Genomic DNA, 13,862 nt, shown 5'->3' on the forward strand with positions numbered 1-13,862 from the left:
AAGTCTTGCTCTGTTTCCCAGGCTGGAGTGCCATGGCATAATCTCAGCTCACTGCAACTTCTGCCTCCCAGATGCAAGCTATTCTTATGCTTCAGCCTCCCAGGTAGCTGGGATTACAGATGTGCGCCATCACACCTAGCTAATTTTTGTATTTTTAGTAGAGACAGGGTTTCACCATGTTGGCCAGGCTGGTCTCAAACTCCCAGCCTCAGGTGGTCTGCCCACACCTTGGCCCCCCAAAGTGCTGGGATTACAGACGTGAACCACTGCATGACAGCCTAATGCTAGTTTCTTTAAGCAAACCCATATGTTAATATTTCATGGTAGTTCAAACTTATCATGAGTAGTTGGATTCTTTTGGGAGGAATTTGCCTGGCTGGAGGTGGGAGTTGGTAGGATTATGTCAAAGGATTGTAAAGCCCAACAGGTTTAAAGACCATTCCATTTGGTTGTGGGAGTCTGTTTGCTAGATAGGGGATTAGAAACAGAGTTGGCCTTATGTGTGTGTGTGTGTGTGTGTTTTTGTTTTGAGATGGAGTCTCACTCTGTTGCACAGGCTGGAGTACAGTGGTGCAATCTCGGCTCACTATAACCTCCGCTGCCCAGGTTCAAGTGATTCTCCTGCCTCAGCCCCCTGAGCGACTGGGATTACAGGTGCCTGCCACTGTGCCCAGCTAATTTTTGTAGTTTTTATTAAAGACGGGGTTTCACCACGTTGGCCAGGCTGGTCTTGAACTCCTGGCCTTGTGATTCACCCACCTCAGCCTCCCAAAGTGCTGGGATTATAGGCATGAGCCACTGCATCTGGCCAATTGGCCTTATCTTTAAGACTATGGGTGAGTCCATCTTTCTGTGTGTAGCAAAACTAGGAGAGAACAAAAACCTCTAACTTCTGTTACACTTTGGGAACTTGGAACTGTGTGTGTGTGTGTCTGCCTATGGGAAAGTATAAGTATATAAGTAAAGAGTATAAGTAATACTTACGTCATGAAACATAAGGAAAAGGAATGCCTGTGAATCTGTTGCCCAGCTTAGGAGCTAGAATATTACCAGTATCATATTCACACAATGGAATACTATATTGTTTTTTATTTTGAATTTTAGGAGAATAGACATTTCCCCCAGTACTTTCAGAAAACATGGTTTGGCTCATGATGAAATGAAAAGTCCCCGGGAACCTGGCTACAAGGTGAACTGTTGATTTGATCAGTAATTCCAACAAAATGAGTGCGTTGGGCATGAACTTGACAGAAATGTGTTTGTTTAAATTACTCTCTACTTAAGTTTGTGTTTTTCTTTTAAGGATGGGCATAATTCTAAAAATGAACTACAAAGGGTTAATTTTTATTAAATGTATCAACAACCTTTGTGAAGTGGTTAGAATATGGTAAATGATCCCAAAGTCTATTGAGGTGAGCTTGAGAAAAAAAAGAGAGGAGTTTTGGAACAAGTGCCCATGATGAGAGAAGAAACTTTTTGTGATATTTTTCTGCTTGTAAGTATTATCAAATCAACTGTATACATGCACTATTTCCAACCATGATTTCAAAAAGACATGCATGTCAGAGAAGAGTAAAATATTCATGTCTTAAGTAGACTGTTTTTAAACAGCTGGTCCAGTATTTTTTTTTTAACATTGTACCATATCTATCATCTGTCAATTACTGTTACTTTAAAGCTAAACATTACTTTGAGGGCCCAGCTACATTTGCAGTGATGTGCACGTAAACACTGTTATTAAGAGGTTAAAACTTGTAAACAATCTTTTACTGTGAAATAACCAAATTGGGCTTTTAAAAATCTTAGTATTTATTGATCTTTGTTCACATACACAGTTGAAATTTAAAATTACAGATGGTTATTCCAATGCTGCTGAAACCTTTTCTAAAAATATTAATTTTCAAGTTTTCCAAACAAATTTGTCTTGTTGGTTGAATGTGATGAGAGGTGCCTTGGGCAGTCTCTCTTCTCTCCTCTCCCATCCCTCTTTCCTCCTCCGAGTACCCCTTCTTCAGCTTGGCACTAGCCATGTCAAACCCAAGGTTTTCTTTTAAAACACCGGAAGAGATCTTGTTCTCCATGCCCCAAAAAGCCAACTCATTGGAGGTGTTACCCCTGGGAACAGTGTTGCATTTGTCTTTTTGTCTTTTTTTGCTCTTTGGAGGATGCAGAGGCCCAGTTTCCTCGGTTAAGAAACAAATTAAGTGATAAAACGATAAACGGCCAGCTGCAGTGGCTCACGCCTGTAATCCCAGCACTTTGGGAGGCCGAGGCAGGTGGATCACCTGAGGTCGGGAGTTCAAGACCAGCCTGACCTATGTGGTGAAACCTCATCTTTACTAAAAATACAAAATTAGCTGGGCATGGTGGTGCATGCCTGTAATCCCAGCTACTTGGGAGGCTTAGGCAGTAGAATCACTTGAACCCAGGAGGTGGAGGTTGCAGTGAGCAGAGATCGCACCATTGCACTCCAGCCTAGGCAAGAAGAGCGGAACTCTGTCTCAAAAAAGAACACAAACAAAAACAATAAACCTAGTTTCTGCCACTCCTGCTGTTAGTTACAATTAAAGTTTATTAGTTCATATAAGTAAACTGTTAATGCAGAGTGAACTGCATTTCTTCCTCCCTGAGTTACCTCCATGAGACAAATCCTAGTGTGGGGTGTCCCTGGAACTACCATGCATCTTTGCTCCCACTAAGTTTCCCAGGAATTGTTGAAAGCCTTTGCTGCAGTGGTCTGGGCAGGTGTGTTGTTGCTGCTGCAAAGCATACCTTCATAGCTGAACTGCTTAGGAAGCTAGCAGACAAGTTTTTTCCTTTCTTTCTTTCTTATAAACTTTGACCTTGTTCTGCCAGTTTATGAATTCCCCGTAGTTTTTGATATTCCCTTTCTAGAGAAAGTTTTCAGCTTTGAAGGCTGCTTAAGTCTTCCATTATCTCTCTTTGGAATCAGTATTCAGAGATAATTCCAAGTGGAGGATAAGCCATGGGTGGATACTACAAGTATAGGTAGGAGAAGGTGAGCATTTCTACTCTTAGTGGTGGCTAAGCCTCAGCCAGCCCAACCACCTACTTTGCAGAGCTAATTTTAGCCTTCCAACTTTTTTTGAGACAGAGTCTCACTCTATCAGCCAGGATGGATTGCGGTGGCACGACCGCAGCTCATTGCAACCTCTGCCTCCTGGGTTTAAGTGATTCTTCTACTTCAGCCTCCCTCGTAACTGGGATTACAGGCGTGTGCCACCTCGCTTCGCTAATTTTTCTATTTTTAGTAGAGTACGGGGTTTTGCCTTCTTGCCTATGCTGGTCTCGAACTCCTGAACTCAGGTGATCCACCTGCCTTGGCCTCCCAGAGTGCTGAGATTACAGGCGTGAGCCATTGTGCCTGGCCAGCCTTCTCAACTTCTAAACTAGCCAGAGTCATTACTGGGCCAGAAAGGAAATAAAGTGAGATCAATGCATAGCATTTTCGGAAGTCCATCACCATTATTTTGGAGAACTAGCTTGGGTTCTGTGTTACTTATGAAGTAACTTCTGTGGGACATCCTGCATCCCTCCCAAGCTTTGCTGAGATGCCTCACATTACCCAGTGCTTCCTCTGCACCCCTCCATTGGAGTAAAAACCACAGTTTGTGGGATGGTTGAGTTGACAGCTCTGAATCCCAGAAACCTTAATTTTGACTTGTCTTTTGATAGGCTGAGGGAAAATACAAAGATGATCCTGTTGATCTCCGCCTTGATATTGAACGTCGTAAAAAACATAAGGAGAGAGATCTTAAACGAGGTAAATCGAGAGAATCAGTGGATTCGCGAGACTCCAGCCACTCAAGGGAAAGGTCAGCTGAGAAAACAGAGAAAACTCATAAAGGATCAAAGAAACAGAAGTACGTAAGCCCCTGTCTGTCACCTGTTTCAGACTCTTGAGTCTCTTGTCTGCCCCCTTTGGGCTGCACACCAGAACTTTGAAATCAGAGGAGTTGAGGGTTAGTAATTATAGCAGCCTGTTTCTTCTTTTAATCCATGTAAATGTCAAGTAGGGTCCCTAGTTTGAAGACAGAATTTCTACATCAAAATAGTGTGATCTTTGTCCAAAGAAGGCTTCATGAGAGAAGTTAATTTTAAACTGACCACAGGGATGGTGTGGAGAATCATTATAATCATTTGAGAATTCGTTTTGCAGTTTTAGGTGTGCCTTTTTTCATCACAGATTTTCATGGGGAGGTTGTATTTTAGAAATGGCTCAAAGTCATTGTCAAGTAATAAAACTGTTGAGTCAAAGAAACAGGGGAGAACTAGATAGGACATGATTGCTGATCTTAAGTGCTTTTTATTTTTATTTATTTATTTTTTTGAGACGGAGTTTCGCTGTTGTTACCCAGACTGGAGTGCAATGGTGCGATCTCTGCTCACTGCAACCTCTGCCTCCTGGGTTCAAGCAGTTCTACTGCCTCAGCCTCCTGAGTAGCTGGGATTACAGGTGCACACCACTATACTCAGCTAATTTTTGTATTTTTAGTAGAGACGGGGTTTCACTTTGTTGAGCAGGATGGTCTCGATCTCTTCACCTCGTGATCCACCCGCCTCAGCCTCCCAAAGTGCTGGGATTACAGGCGTGAGCCACCGCGCCCAGCCTTAAGTGCTTTTTAAACTAGTTTTACAGACAGTTCCAAGAGAGGTGTTCCAAGTACTTCTTAAACAAAGGTAGCATTGTTGAACTTTGTGGAGCAACATTCCTGGCTATGTCCTGATGTTTCTGTTTATGTTTTGAATGTTCCATGACTTTTTAATCGTGTGTCACTAAAAGTAGTATAGTTGAAGCCCCATACCTTCTGGTAAGAAGCAACATTTCTGCTGATTCTGAACTTCAGCCGGCAAGCATTTTTTCTTTCTTTCTTTCTTTTTCTTGAGACAGAGTCTTGCACGGTCGCCCGGGCTGGAGTGCAGTGGCGCAATCTTGGCTCACTGCAACCTTCACCTCTCGAGTTCAAGCGATTTTCCTGCCTCAGCCTCCCGAGAAGCTGGGATTACAACACTCACCACTATGCCCAGCTAATTTTTTTATATTTTTAGTAGAGATGGGGTTTCACCATGTTGGCCAGGCTGGTCTCGAACTCTTGACTTTGTGATTCTCTCACCTAGGCCTTCCAAGATGCTGGGATTACAGGTGTGAAACACCTCACCTGGCTGCGTTTTTATATCAATTTTCTGATAACCCTTTGAGATAAGTTGAACAGTTGGTGTGATATCCATTTTGCCCATTTGAAAGATAAGCCAAGCTAAGAATGATGTGCCTTAAGATCACAAGTATCAGCTGACATCAAACGCAGATCTTTTGTTCTACTTTGTCTCCCATTCCAGTGTGTTACTTATGCAGTAGGATTCCTGGCAGCTTTCAGGACTGCCCATAGATAAAGAACCTGCTTACCGTCAGCAGGGAATGAAGGTGGTGATACAATAGTCCAAGGTCGCCACTTAGAAGTAGAACGTGATGGCCATGCGGGGTGGCTCATGCCTCTAATCCCAGCACTTTTAGAGGGTGAGGTGGGTGGATCACGAGGTCAGGAGTTCGAGACCATCCTGACCAACATGGTGAAAACACATCTCTACTGAAAGTATAAAAATTAGCTGGGCGTGGTGGCATGTACCTGTAATCCCAGCTACTCAGGAGGCTGAGGCAGAGGAATTGCATGAACCTAGGAGGCGGAGGTTGCAGAGAGCCAAGGTTGCGCCACTGCACTCCAGCCTGGGCAATAGAGAGAGACTGTCACACACACACACACACACACACACACACACACACACACACAAAAGTGGAACATGAACTCCTCAAGTAGAGTTGAGTCTGGATAACTAACTGATTTCCTTTTCCTGGAACACATGCCTACCTCTGACTTGCTATGTGACTTTGAATGAGTCCCCTGCAAACCGCAGTATTCTGTGATTTTTTTTTTTTTTTGGAGACATAATCTTGCTTTGTCACCCAGGCTTGAGTGCAGTGGCACAATCATAGCTCATGGCATCCTCAAACTTCTCGGCTCAAGTGATCCAGCCTCCCACCTAGGTTGAGCTGGGACCACAGGTAATACACCACAATGCCCAGCTAATTTTTTAATTTTTTTTTTGTGGAGACACGGGCTCGTTATGTTTCCCATGCTGTTCTTGAACTCTTGGCTTCAAGTGATTCCAACACCCTTCCTTGGCTTCCTGAAGCACTGGGATTACAGGCATGAGCTACCTGGCCCTTTCTGTGACGGGGTCTTGCTCTGTCCCCCAGGCTGGAGTGCAATGGTGTGATCACTAGCCTACTACCGCTTTGACCTCCTGGGCTCAAGTGATCCTCCCACCTCAGTCTCCCAAGCAGCTGGGACTACAGGTGTGCACCATCATGCCCAGCTAATTTTGTATTTATTATAGAGTCGAGGTTTTGCCATGTTGCCCAGGCTGGTCTAGAACTCCTGGGCTCAAGTAACCTGCCTGCCTTGGCCTCCCAAAAAAATGCTGGGATTTCAGGCATGAACCACTGTGCCCAGCCAGAACTCTTTTTTTTTTCTTGAGATGGAGTCTTGCTCTGTCACCCAGGCTGGAATGCAATGGCACAATCTTGGCTCACTGCAACCTCTGCCTCCTGGGTTTAAGCAATTCTCCTGCCTCAGCCTCCCGGGTAGCTAGGATTACAGGTGTGCACCACCACACCCAGCTAATTTTTTGTATTTTTAGTAGCGACAGGGTTTCACCATTTTGGCCAGGCTGGTCTCAAACTCCTGACCTTGTGATCCACCTGCCTCGGCCTTCCAAATTGCTAGGATTACAGGTGTGAGCCACCACATCTGGCCCAGAACTCTTTTTTATATAACTGACTTACCTAGGCCACACAGCTAATAAGAGACAATGCTGGCCAGGCGCAGTGGCTCACCTCAACTTTGGGAGGTTGAGGTGGGCGGATCATGAGGTCAGGATATCAAAACTATCCTGGACAACATGGTGAAACCCTGTCTCTACTAAAAATACAAAAATTAGCTGGGCATCGTGGCGTGTGCCTGTAATCCCAGCTACTCAGGAGGCTGAGGCAGGAGAATCACTTAAACCCAGGAGGTGGAGGTTGCAGTGAGCCAAGATCACACCACTGCACTCCAGCCTGGTGACAGAGCGAGACTCCATCTCAAAAAAAGAACGCCAAGACTCAAATTTGAGGCCTTTTGAGAATCTTTTTTTTTTTTTTTCCTGAGATGGAGTCTCACTCTGTCACCCAGGCTGGAGTGCAGTGGTATGATCTTGGCTCAGTGCAACCTCTGCCTCCTGGGTTCAAGTGATTCTCCTGCCTCAGCCTCCTGAGTAACTGGGATTACAGGTGCTTGCGACCATGGCCATCTAATTTTTGAATTTTTAGTAGAGATGGGCTTTCACCATGTTGGCCAGGCTGGTCTCGAACTCCTGACTTCAAGTGATCCAGCTGCCTTGGCCTCCCAAAGTTCTGGGATTACAGGAGTGAGCCACTATGCCCCACCCGAGTGTCTTATTTTTGAAAACCTCTTGAAATAGCATGGATATTTAGTGGGGTCAGAGTTGAAGTTACATGAATCCTATGACGGTAATTTACATTTCCCCTTTGAGTCAGTGTGTGTCGGTAAGGAGCAGGGAGCATGGTGCCTTTCATAATGGAAGAATGACGAATGATAGGTTACTGACATTTGGCTGGCTCTGCTGCTACTCTACTCCTGGGAGCCTGGCCTTGCTGCCCCCCAGAGGCATTCAGTAACCACTATCACATGGCAGGGCTGGTACTGACCTTAGTATAAAGATAATGACTCATTGTATTAAGCTAATTTGCCCTAGTCTGTAATTTCTCCTAGATGAAGGAAAGGGAAGGGAAATAACTCTGGGAGAGTTACGCCAGATCCTAGGCTTAGTGACACAACCTGTTTGATCTCAGTGGGAGGTGATATGTGAAGTCGTGGTGTAATTAGTCAGAGCTAGGTTGAAATCAGGATTCTGCTCAGCTCTCTCACCTGAGTCTCCTACCTGTAAAATGGGGGAAATAATGCTGAGTGTTACTGCCCTTTACTGCATGCCAGTTATGTTGGTGTAAAGTGTTTAAACACATTGTTTATTTAGAGAATCCTATAAACCAGGTAGCATTCCTATAAGAAATAAAAGTAATAGAAAGCACTAACAGATGTTAATATACAAAGCCTCCAGCCCAGTACAAGATACATCGGAGCTCTCAATATAGTGTTAGTTTCCTTCTCCCTTACTAATTCACGCCTGTATCTTAGACTGAGCTACTGGAGGCCATGGATTGTGGTTTGTTCCTGCTCCCGTGTATGTCACATGTTTATCACAGACTCAGACATAGTTGTGTCACTGAACATGACTGACAGAATTGAGAGGAAGTATCTTGGGTGGGTAGGTTGGGGGTGAGCTGGTTTTATAAGGTTACTCATCGTCAGTTTCTTTATCACCAGCACATTTCTGATTGTTGTGTGCTTATCCATGAGGCTCCAGCCAACCAGTGTCCCCTAGAAGATGATTGATTACCCTGGCTCTTCTCTTTGCACAGGAAGCACCGGAGAGCAAGAGACAGGTCAAGATCCTCCTCCTCTTCCTCCCAGTCATCTCACTCCTACAAAGCAGAAGAGTACACTGAAGAGACAGAGGAAAGAGAGGAGAGCACCACAGGCTTTGACAAATCAAGACTGGGGACCAAAGACTTTGTGGGTCCAAGTGAAAGAGGAGGTGGCAGAGCTCGAGGAACCTTTGTAAGACCCTCCCCCTCCCCTTTTCTCTAAGCCCTTTGCTTCTGTCAGTTCTGATTATGTTTCATCAGAATACCAATTTTGTTGCCTCTGACATAAGTAATCCAACCCAAAGACCCTGGAATCTTCGGTTCTCCTTCCCACATTTCCTCGCCTTTCCATTTTTAGTTACTTTTCTGTTCGTAATCATTTAGCTAGACAGCCTCACAGCTTCAGAACTTCCCCACTTACCTTGACTCCTGCTGTTTGCAGGGAGGCCCTTGGGGCAGGTTTATCCTCTGTATAGGCTACAGACTTGAGATGAGAAAGGAAATGGCTGGAAATCAGCTGCCCAGTATATGTCTGGAAGATAGCTGCCTATTCCATGCCAGAAAAGTATTTGAACAGAAAGCAGGGAGGTTTGTTTCTATTCCTGGCATGATCCTTTGTTCCTTTTTCCCTCATTTATTGCAATAGCAGTTTCGAGCCAGAGGAAGAGGCTGGGGCAGAGGCAACTACTCTGGGAACAATAACAACAACAGCAACAACGATTTTCAAAAAAGAAACCGGGAAGAGGAGTGGGACCCAGAGTACACACCCAAAAGCAAGAAGTACTACTTGGTATGTGTCTGGAATAACCAGGAAGGAGGGTCAGAGGGCCTTTGACACACACAGTAGCTGCTACCAGGCCTTAATTGGTTTGTCCAAAACTGCAATTAAATGTATGTGCAGGAATGGTGCACTGGGGTGTGTGTACTTGCATAGTGCTAACTAGATGGGTGTCCTCTACAGAGGCAGTTACAGTCTGTTTATCTATTGAAGATGTTTATGGATTCCAAGATAAAAAGCATTGGTCTTGCCTTTTTAGTTTGTGAACTTGTTTTACTGCTCACCCACCACCAACCTCCGCCTCTCCCATTCCTGTGGATAGAGCCATAACCCTTTGCTGTTGCTGCTGTCCCTCTCTGCCACTCCTTCATGCAAGAATGTCAACAACAGCTCAGGATCTCTTTGAGGAAAGGGATGTCTCTCATCTAGGCTGTTGATCATTCGCATGTGCTCTGGGCCTCCCTCAGATTAGGACTTGATAGACTGTAGTGCTGGTCATGAGTGAGCTCTCTTGGCCTTGGTATGTAACAGCAGGCTAAGATCCAAGCAGGTGTGGCTGTGAGGGTTATATCCAGGGTACAGGAGCAGCTGAATCTCCATCACTTGCCAGAATGGCTGGAATGGGTCTGTATTGTCAGTTGGACAGCTAGGAAACAGGTTGTGTGTGGATAGCTGTGCATGCCCACCATCCCTTTTTTAGGTTTGCTGCTGCTGGAAGCTGCTTTGAGGCTACTAGAGGGCCTTTGAACTTACCTCTGGGAATTGTAGTTGGTTGGGCCAAGGTTAGGTGCTGGAGTGTTTGCTGTAGGGGAAGGATTAAAGGCCTTCTCCCGTGCCCCCATCTGCCACCTGAAAAAGCATTGTCAGCCTGATTCATTTAGTTTGAACAAGTAGCCATAGTCAGAAGAAGGTGACACTTCTGCTGAGCTAAGCTCCAAAAGCCTAAGGCCCTAGCTTGTGTGGGGGATGGTTTAGACTCTGAAGTCATGAGGCTGATGAGGTGTAATGACTCCTGGTTTTCAAAATGCTTTCTTATTCATTGATTGAATTCCTCCTTCTGTCTCATGAGATTGTCAGAGCAAGGATTGTTTGAAATGTAGGTTAATGCTTTCATTGAACTAAGTGAAAAAAAAAAAAAAAAAAGAAATGTCACACTGCCTCCTTGTATAAAACAGGGGAGATAAAAAATGAGAGTGTGAAGGTGGAGGGTTAGGAAGAGCCCCAGTATTGGAGTCTGAGCATTTGGAGTGCAGTGGCGCAATCTTGGCTCACTGCAACCTCCGCCCCCTGGGTTCAGGTTCAAGCAATTCTCCTGCCTCAGCCTCCCGAGTAGCTGGGACTACAGGTGCACATCACCACACCTGGATAATTTTTATATATATATATTTATATTATATATATATAATATATATTATAAACCCAGTTCACCTGGAGTTTCATGTGTTGTGATTGGCTCTCAAACCCATCCTTTGAGAGAGGATATACTAAATCATATGGAGTTGCTTAAGGTTCCTGAGCTGTTTCCTCATTGGAAGAGTGGGAGGTGATAATGATAGGGTAGATGTGAGGATTAAATGAGATAGTATATAAATGTCTTACTTCAGTGCTCAGTGAATTTTTTATTTTCCTTAAACTGTTGAGGGTAGTGCTCAGTGAATCATCCTTGTCATCATTATAATGGCCAAACTGGTACTTTAGAATTCCTAAATCACCCAACTGATATTCTCATGGATCTGAACCACAGGCATTTTTGGAGTGGGGGACAGCGAGACGTGCAGAAAAGGAGCAAAAGGCTGGGTTAGGCCACAGGTTCTTTTAGAAAAGGCACATTTGAGCGAGTGCGGAGAAGAGAGCTCTGGCCACATCTTGTTCACTCTGGCACTGATGGCAATTTTCTTTCCCCTCAGCATGATGACCGTGAAGGTGAAGGCAGTGAGAAGTGGGTGAGCCGGGGCCGGGGCCGAGGAGCCTTTCCTCGGGGTCGGGGCCGGTTCATGTTCCGGAAATCAAGTACCAGCCCCAAGTGGGCCCATGACAAGTTCAGTGGGGAAGAAGGGGAGATTGAAGACGACGAGAGCGGGACAGAGAACCGAGAAGAGAAGGACAATTTACAGCCCGCAACCGAGTAGGGGCCACTCGTGACAGGATTCCTGCCCAGGGGAGAGAGGCGCTGGGAAGATGGCTGGCGAGGAGCAAGACACAGGAACCTCAAGCAGATTCTGAAAATCCTGCCCCCACCCCCCCACCAGCCATGCAGATTGTACCACCACAGAAGGCATCCCTGGCGCTGCCTCCCACTGGACAGAGGAGGCTGGCCGTGGAGCCTGGGGGTCAGGCCCAGCTCTTGAGCAGAACACAACGCATTGGGCTTTAGCTGTTTTTTCTCATTTGTTGTTGGTGTGTGGGGTGGGGGCAGGGGTAGGGTGGGAGAGCAATGCTTGGATTTTTGTTTCCTATTAGAAACCAACAGTTTTGTTCTTAATTTCATTTAATTTCGAGCTAAGAGGACTAATTTGATGATTTTAAATCTCTTCTCCCCTGTCCTGATTTTAAAAGCCCCGCTTTTTTTCTTTTCTTTTTTTAGGCATATGTAGTAATATTAGAAACATTTAATTTGGGAAACTTTGATTCTTAAAAGCGAAAACAAAGCATGTGAATAAACTTTGAAGTGTTCACCTCAGTTTGGGACCAAACTGCCTGGATCTTTGTAAAAACCGGTTTTGTATGTCAAGGAGGAGTTTAAGGCCTTTCTGACCACCTTGTGTTCCCCTTTTCTGCGCAGCCATGTATCACGTGGAGTTGCTCCTAACCACACCTCACGTGCCCTGAGCCCTGTTTCCTGATACCTTCTGGGCTGGACTTCCATTCTCCACCAGCAGCTCCAGTATCCCACACTTTCTAGTCCTGCTGATTCTCCCAGCACCGGGGTGGAAACTGGAGGGCAGTGTCTGGTCTGTTTTTTAAGAAACTTAGGAATTCTATTATCTTTACAAATATAAGATGAGAAAATAATTTTTTCAATATTTTTTATTAATCTTTTTATAAAATGAAAAGAAACTCCTATGATCAATTAAGGAAGGTGGTTATGGCTGGGTGGTTCATGGGGTTTTTTTGGGTTTCTTTGGTTAGTTTTTTTTTCTTTTTTGTCTTTTTAACCTTAAGCTGTTTAAGTTGAAGCATTCTCAGATGTTTGGGGGGAAACATCCTCTTAAAATGGGCCCTTGTGCTTGCCTTCTGGGGAGGCGGTCCTGAGCAGGTGAATCATAAGGCGTTTATGCATATGTTATATGCAGACTGCACCCACCTCTTCCCCCCAGCCTTTGCCTCTTGGGTTGTTGTGCTGCTTTCCCCTTACTTTGCTACATTTCTATAGTTAAGTTGGTTTTACTTGAATGATTCATGTTTAGGGGGAAAATGAAAATCTCCCTTAAAATTTGTTTCAACTCCTCCTGCAAATAAAATAAATGAAGTGGCAGATGTAAATGGGCTCTGTTCATTGTCACCCTGAGGGAGAGAGAGAGAGAGTGTGTGTGTGTGTCTGTGTCTGTGTTGTGGGTGGTGGATAACCTCCCACAGCAGTTTCAGGAAATCTGAAAGATGAAGGGCCTGTGGGGCTGGGTGCAGGCTGCTGCTCAGCCCTGTCCTCAGGTGTCCTAGACAGACACAGTGGTTCCTGGGAAGAGCTTCAGTCCCACCCCAGTTTTGCTTCATTGTGTACCTTGGACACCCAGGAGAAATTTTTTCCACTGGTGTCATAGGCAAGGACTTTGGCTTCCTCCGTGGTGGGGCAGGGGTCAAGGGATGTGGTTAGTAGTTCTACCTGAAAGAGCCTATCCCACTGGGGTGGCCTTAGGTGGGTCCTAACCTTCAGACTCCTACCGGCTGGGGGCTGGACTATGAGCAGAAACCTTGGAAGCTCGTAAAGTTCACTCTCCTTGCCTAACTCCCAGGGAGAATCTGGAGGTGTTTTCTGAAACCAAACTAGACCTCTGTGGCTCCAAAGCAGGGGTCTTTGCTGTCTTCTTCCTATATGGGGGTAGAGGGTGGGTACGGGGCCAGAGAGGAGGATACCTTGTAGGAAAGCAAACCTGTTGCTGATACAAGGGCAGCCGTCTCGTTCACTCAGGGCCGGTTTAGAGCGGTTGCTACCTGCTGGGGGGCCCCACCCTGGTATGTGCCTCTCCCCACCTTTTCCCCTGAAGCTAAAAGCTTGAGAGCTGGGAGAAGGTGGGCCTGGGAAGGCTCTGCAAATTGTAGCTGGGAGCCTCCGGGCAAAAGCTGAGCGAAAGGGAGAGGCGGCTGGCCTAAAATTTAGGTGGGCGGGAAGAGCCTGCGATGGAGCTGTGACCTCTGCACAGGCCAGAGACCCTGGAGTCCTCACCCCGGGGTCGGGGGCCTAACCTGCTGAGCCGGGCCGCCCCCTTTCCACACCCACTCCCAGCACCTGGGCCGACCTATCGGCTGGCGGCTACGCCTCCTTTGCCCCACAGTCTCGCTGCCCGTCGCACCCTGCGTGAGCCC

At 45.8% G+C, this 13,862-nt stretch overlaps 1 protein-coding gene across 2 annotated transcripts in view; it reads left to right on the forward strand.

Moving 5' to 3' along the window:
• THRAP3 (thyroid hormone receptor associated protein 3) overlaps window positions 1-12,824 on the forward strand; it is a 78,335-nt gene extending 65,511 nt beyond the window's left edge. Inside the window, exons 8-12 of one of the 2 annotated variants that reach the window (XM_012439571.3) lie at window positions 1,105-1,189; window positions 3,697-3,884; window positions 8,558-8,756; window positions 9,210-9,353; window positions 11,249-12,824. In XM_012439571.3, coding sequence (XP_012294994.1) covers window positions 1,105-1,189; window positions 3,697-3,884; window positions 8,558-8,756; window positions 9,210-9,353; window positions 11,249-11,470 — 838 coding nt within the window. In that variant the 3' untranslated portion in view covers window positions 11,471-12,824. The remainder of the gene's footprint in view (window positions 1-1,104; window positions 1,190-3,696; window positions 3,885-8,557; window positions 8,757-9,209; window positions 9,354-11,248) is intronic. The other variant, XM_012439581.3, reaches the window with a different exon arrangement.
• Window positions 12,825-13,862: the final 1,038 nt, after the last annotated feature.

This window comes from Aotus nancymaae, unplaced genomic scaffold (assembly GCF_030222135.1).
Source record: "Aotus nancymaae isolate 86718 unplaced genomic scaffold, 86718_ANA_hifiasm-v0.15.2.pri h1tg000053l, whole genome shotgun sequence".
NCBI lineage: Eukaryota > Metazoa > Chordata > Mammalia > Primates > Aotidae > Aotus > Aotus nancymaae.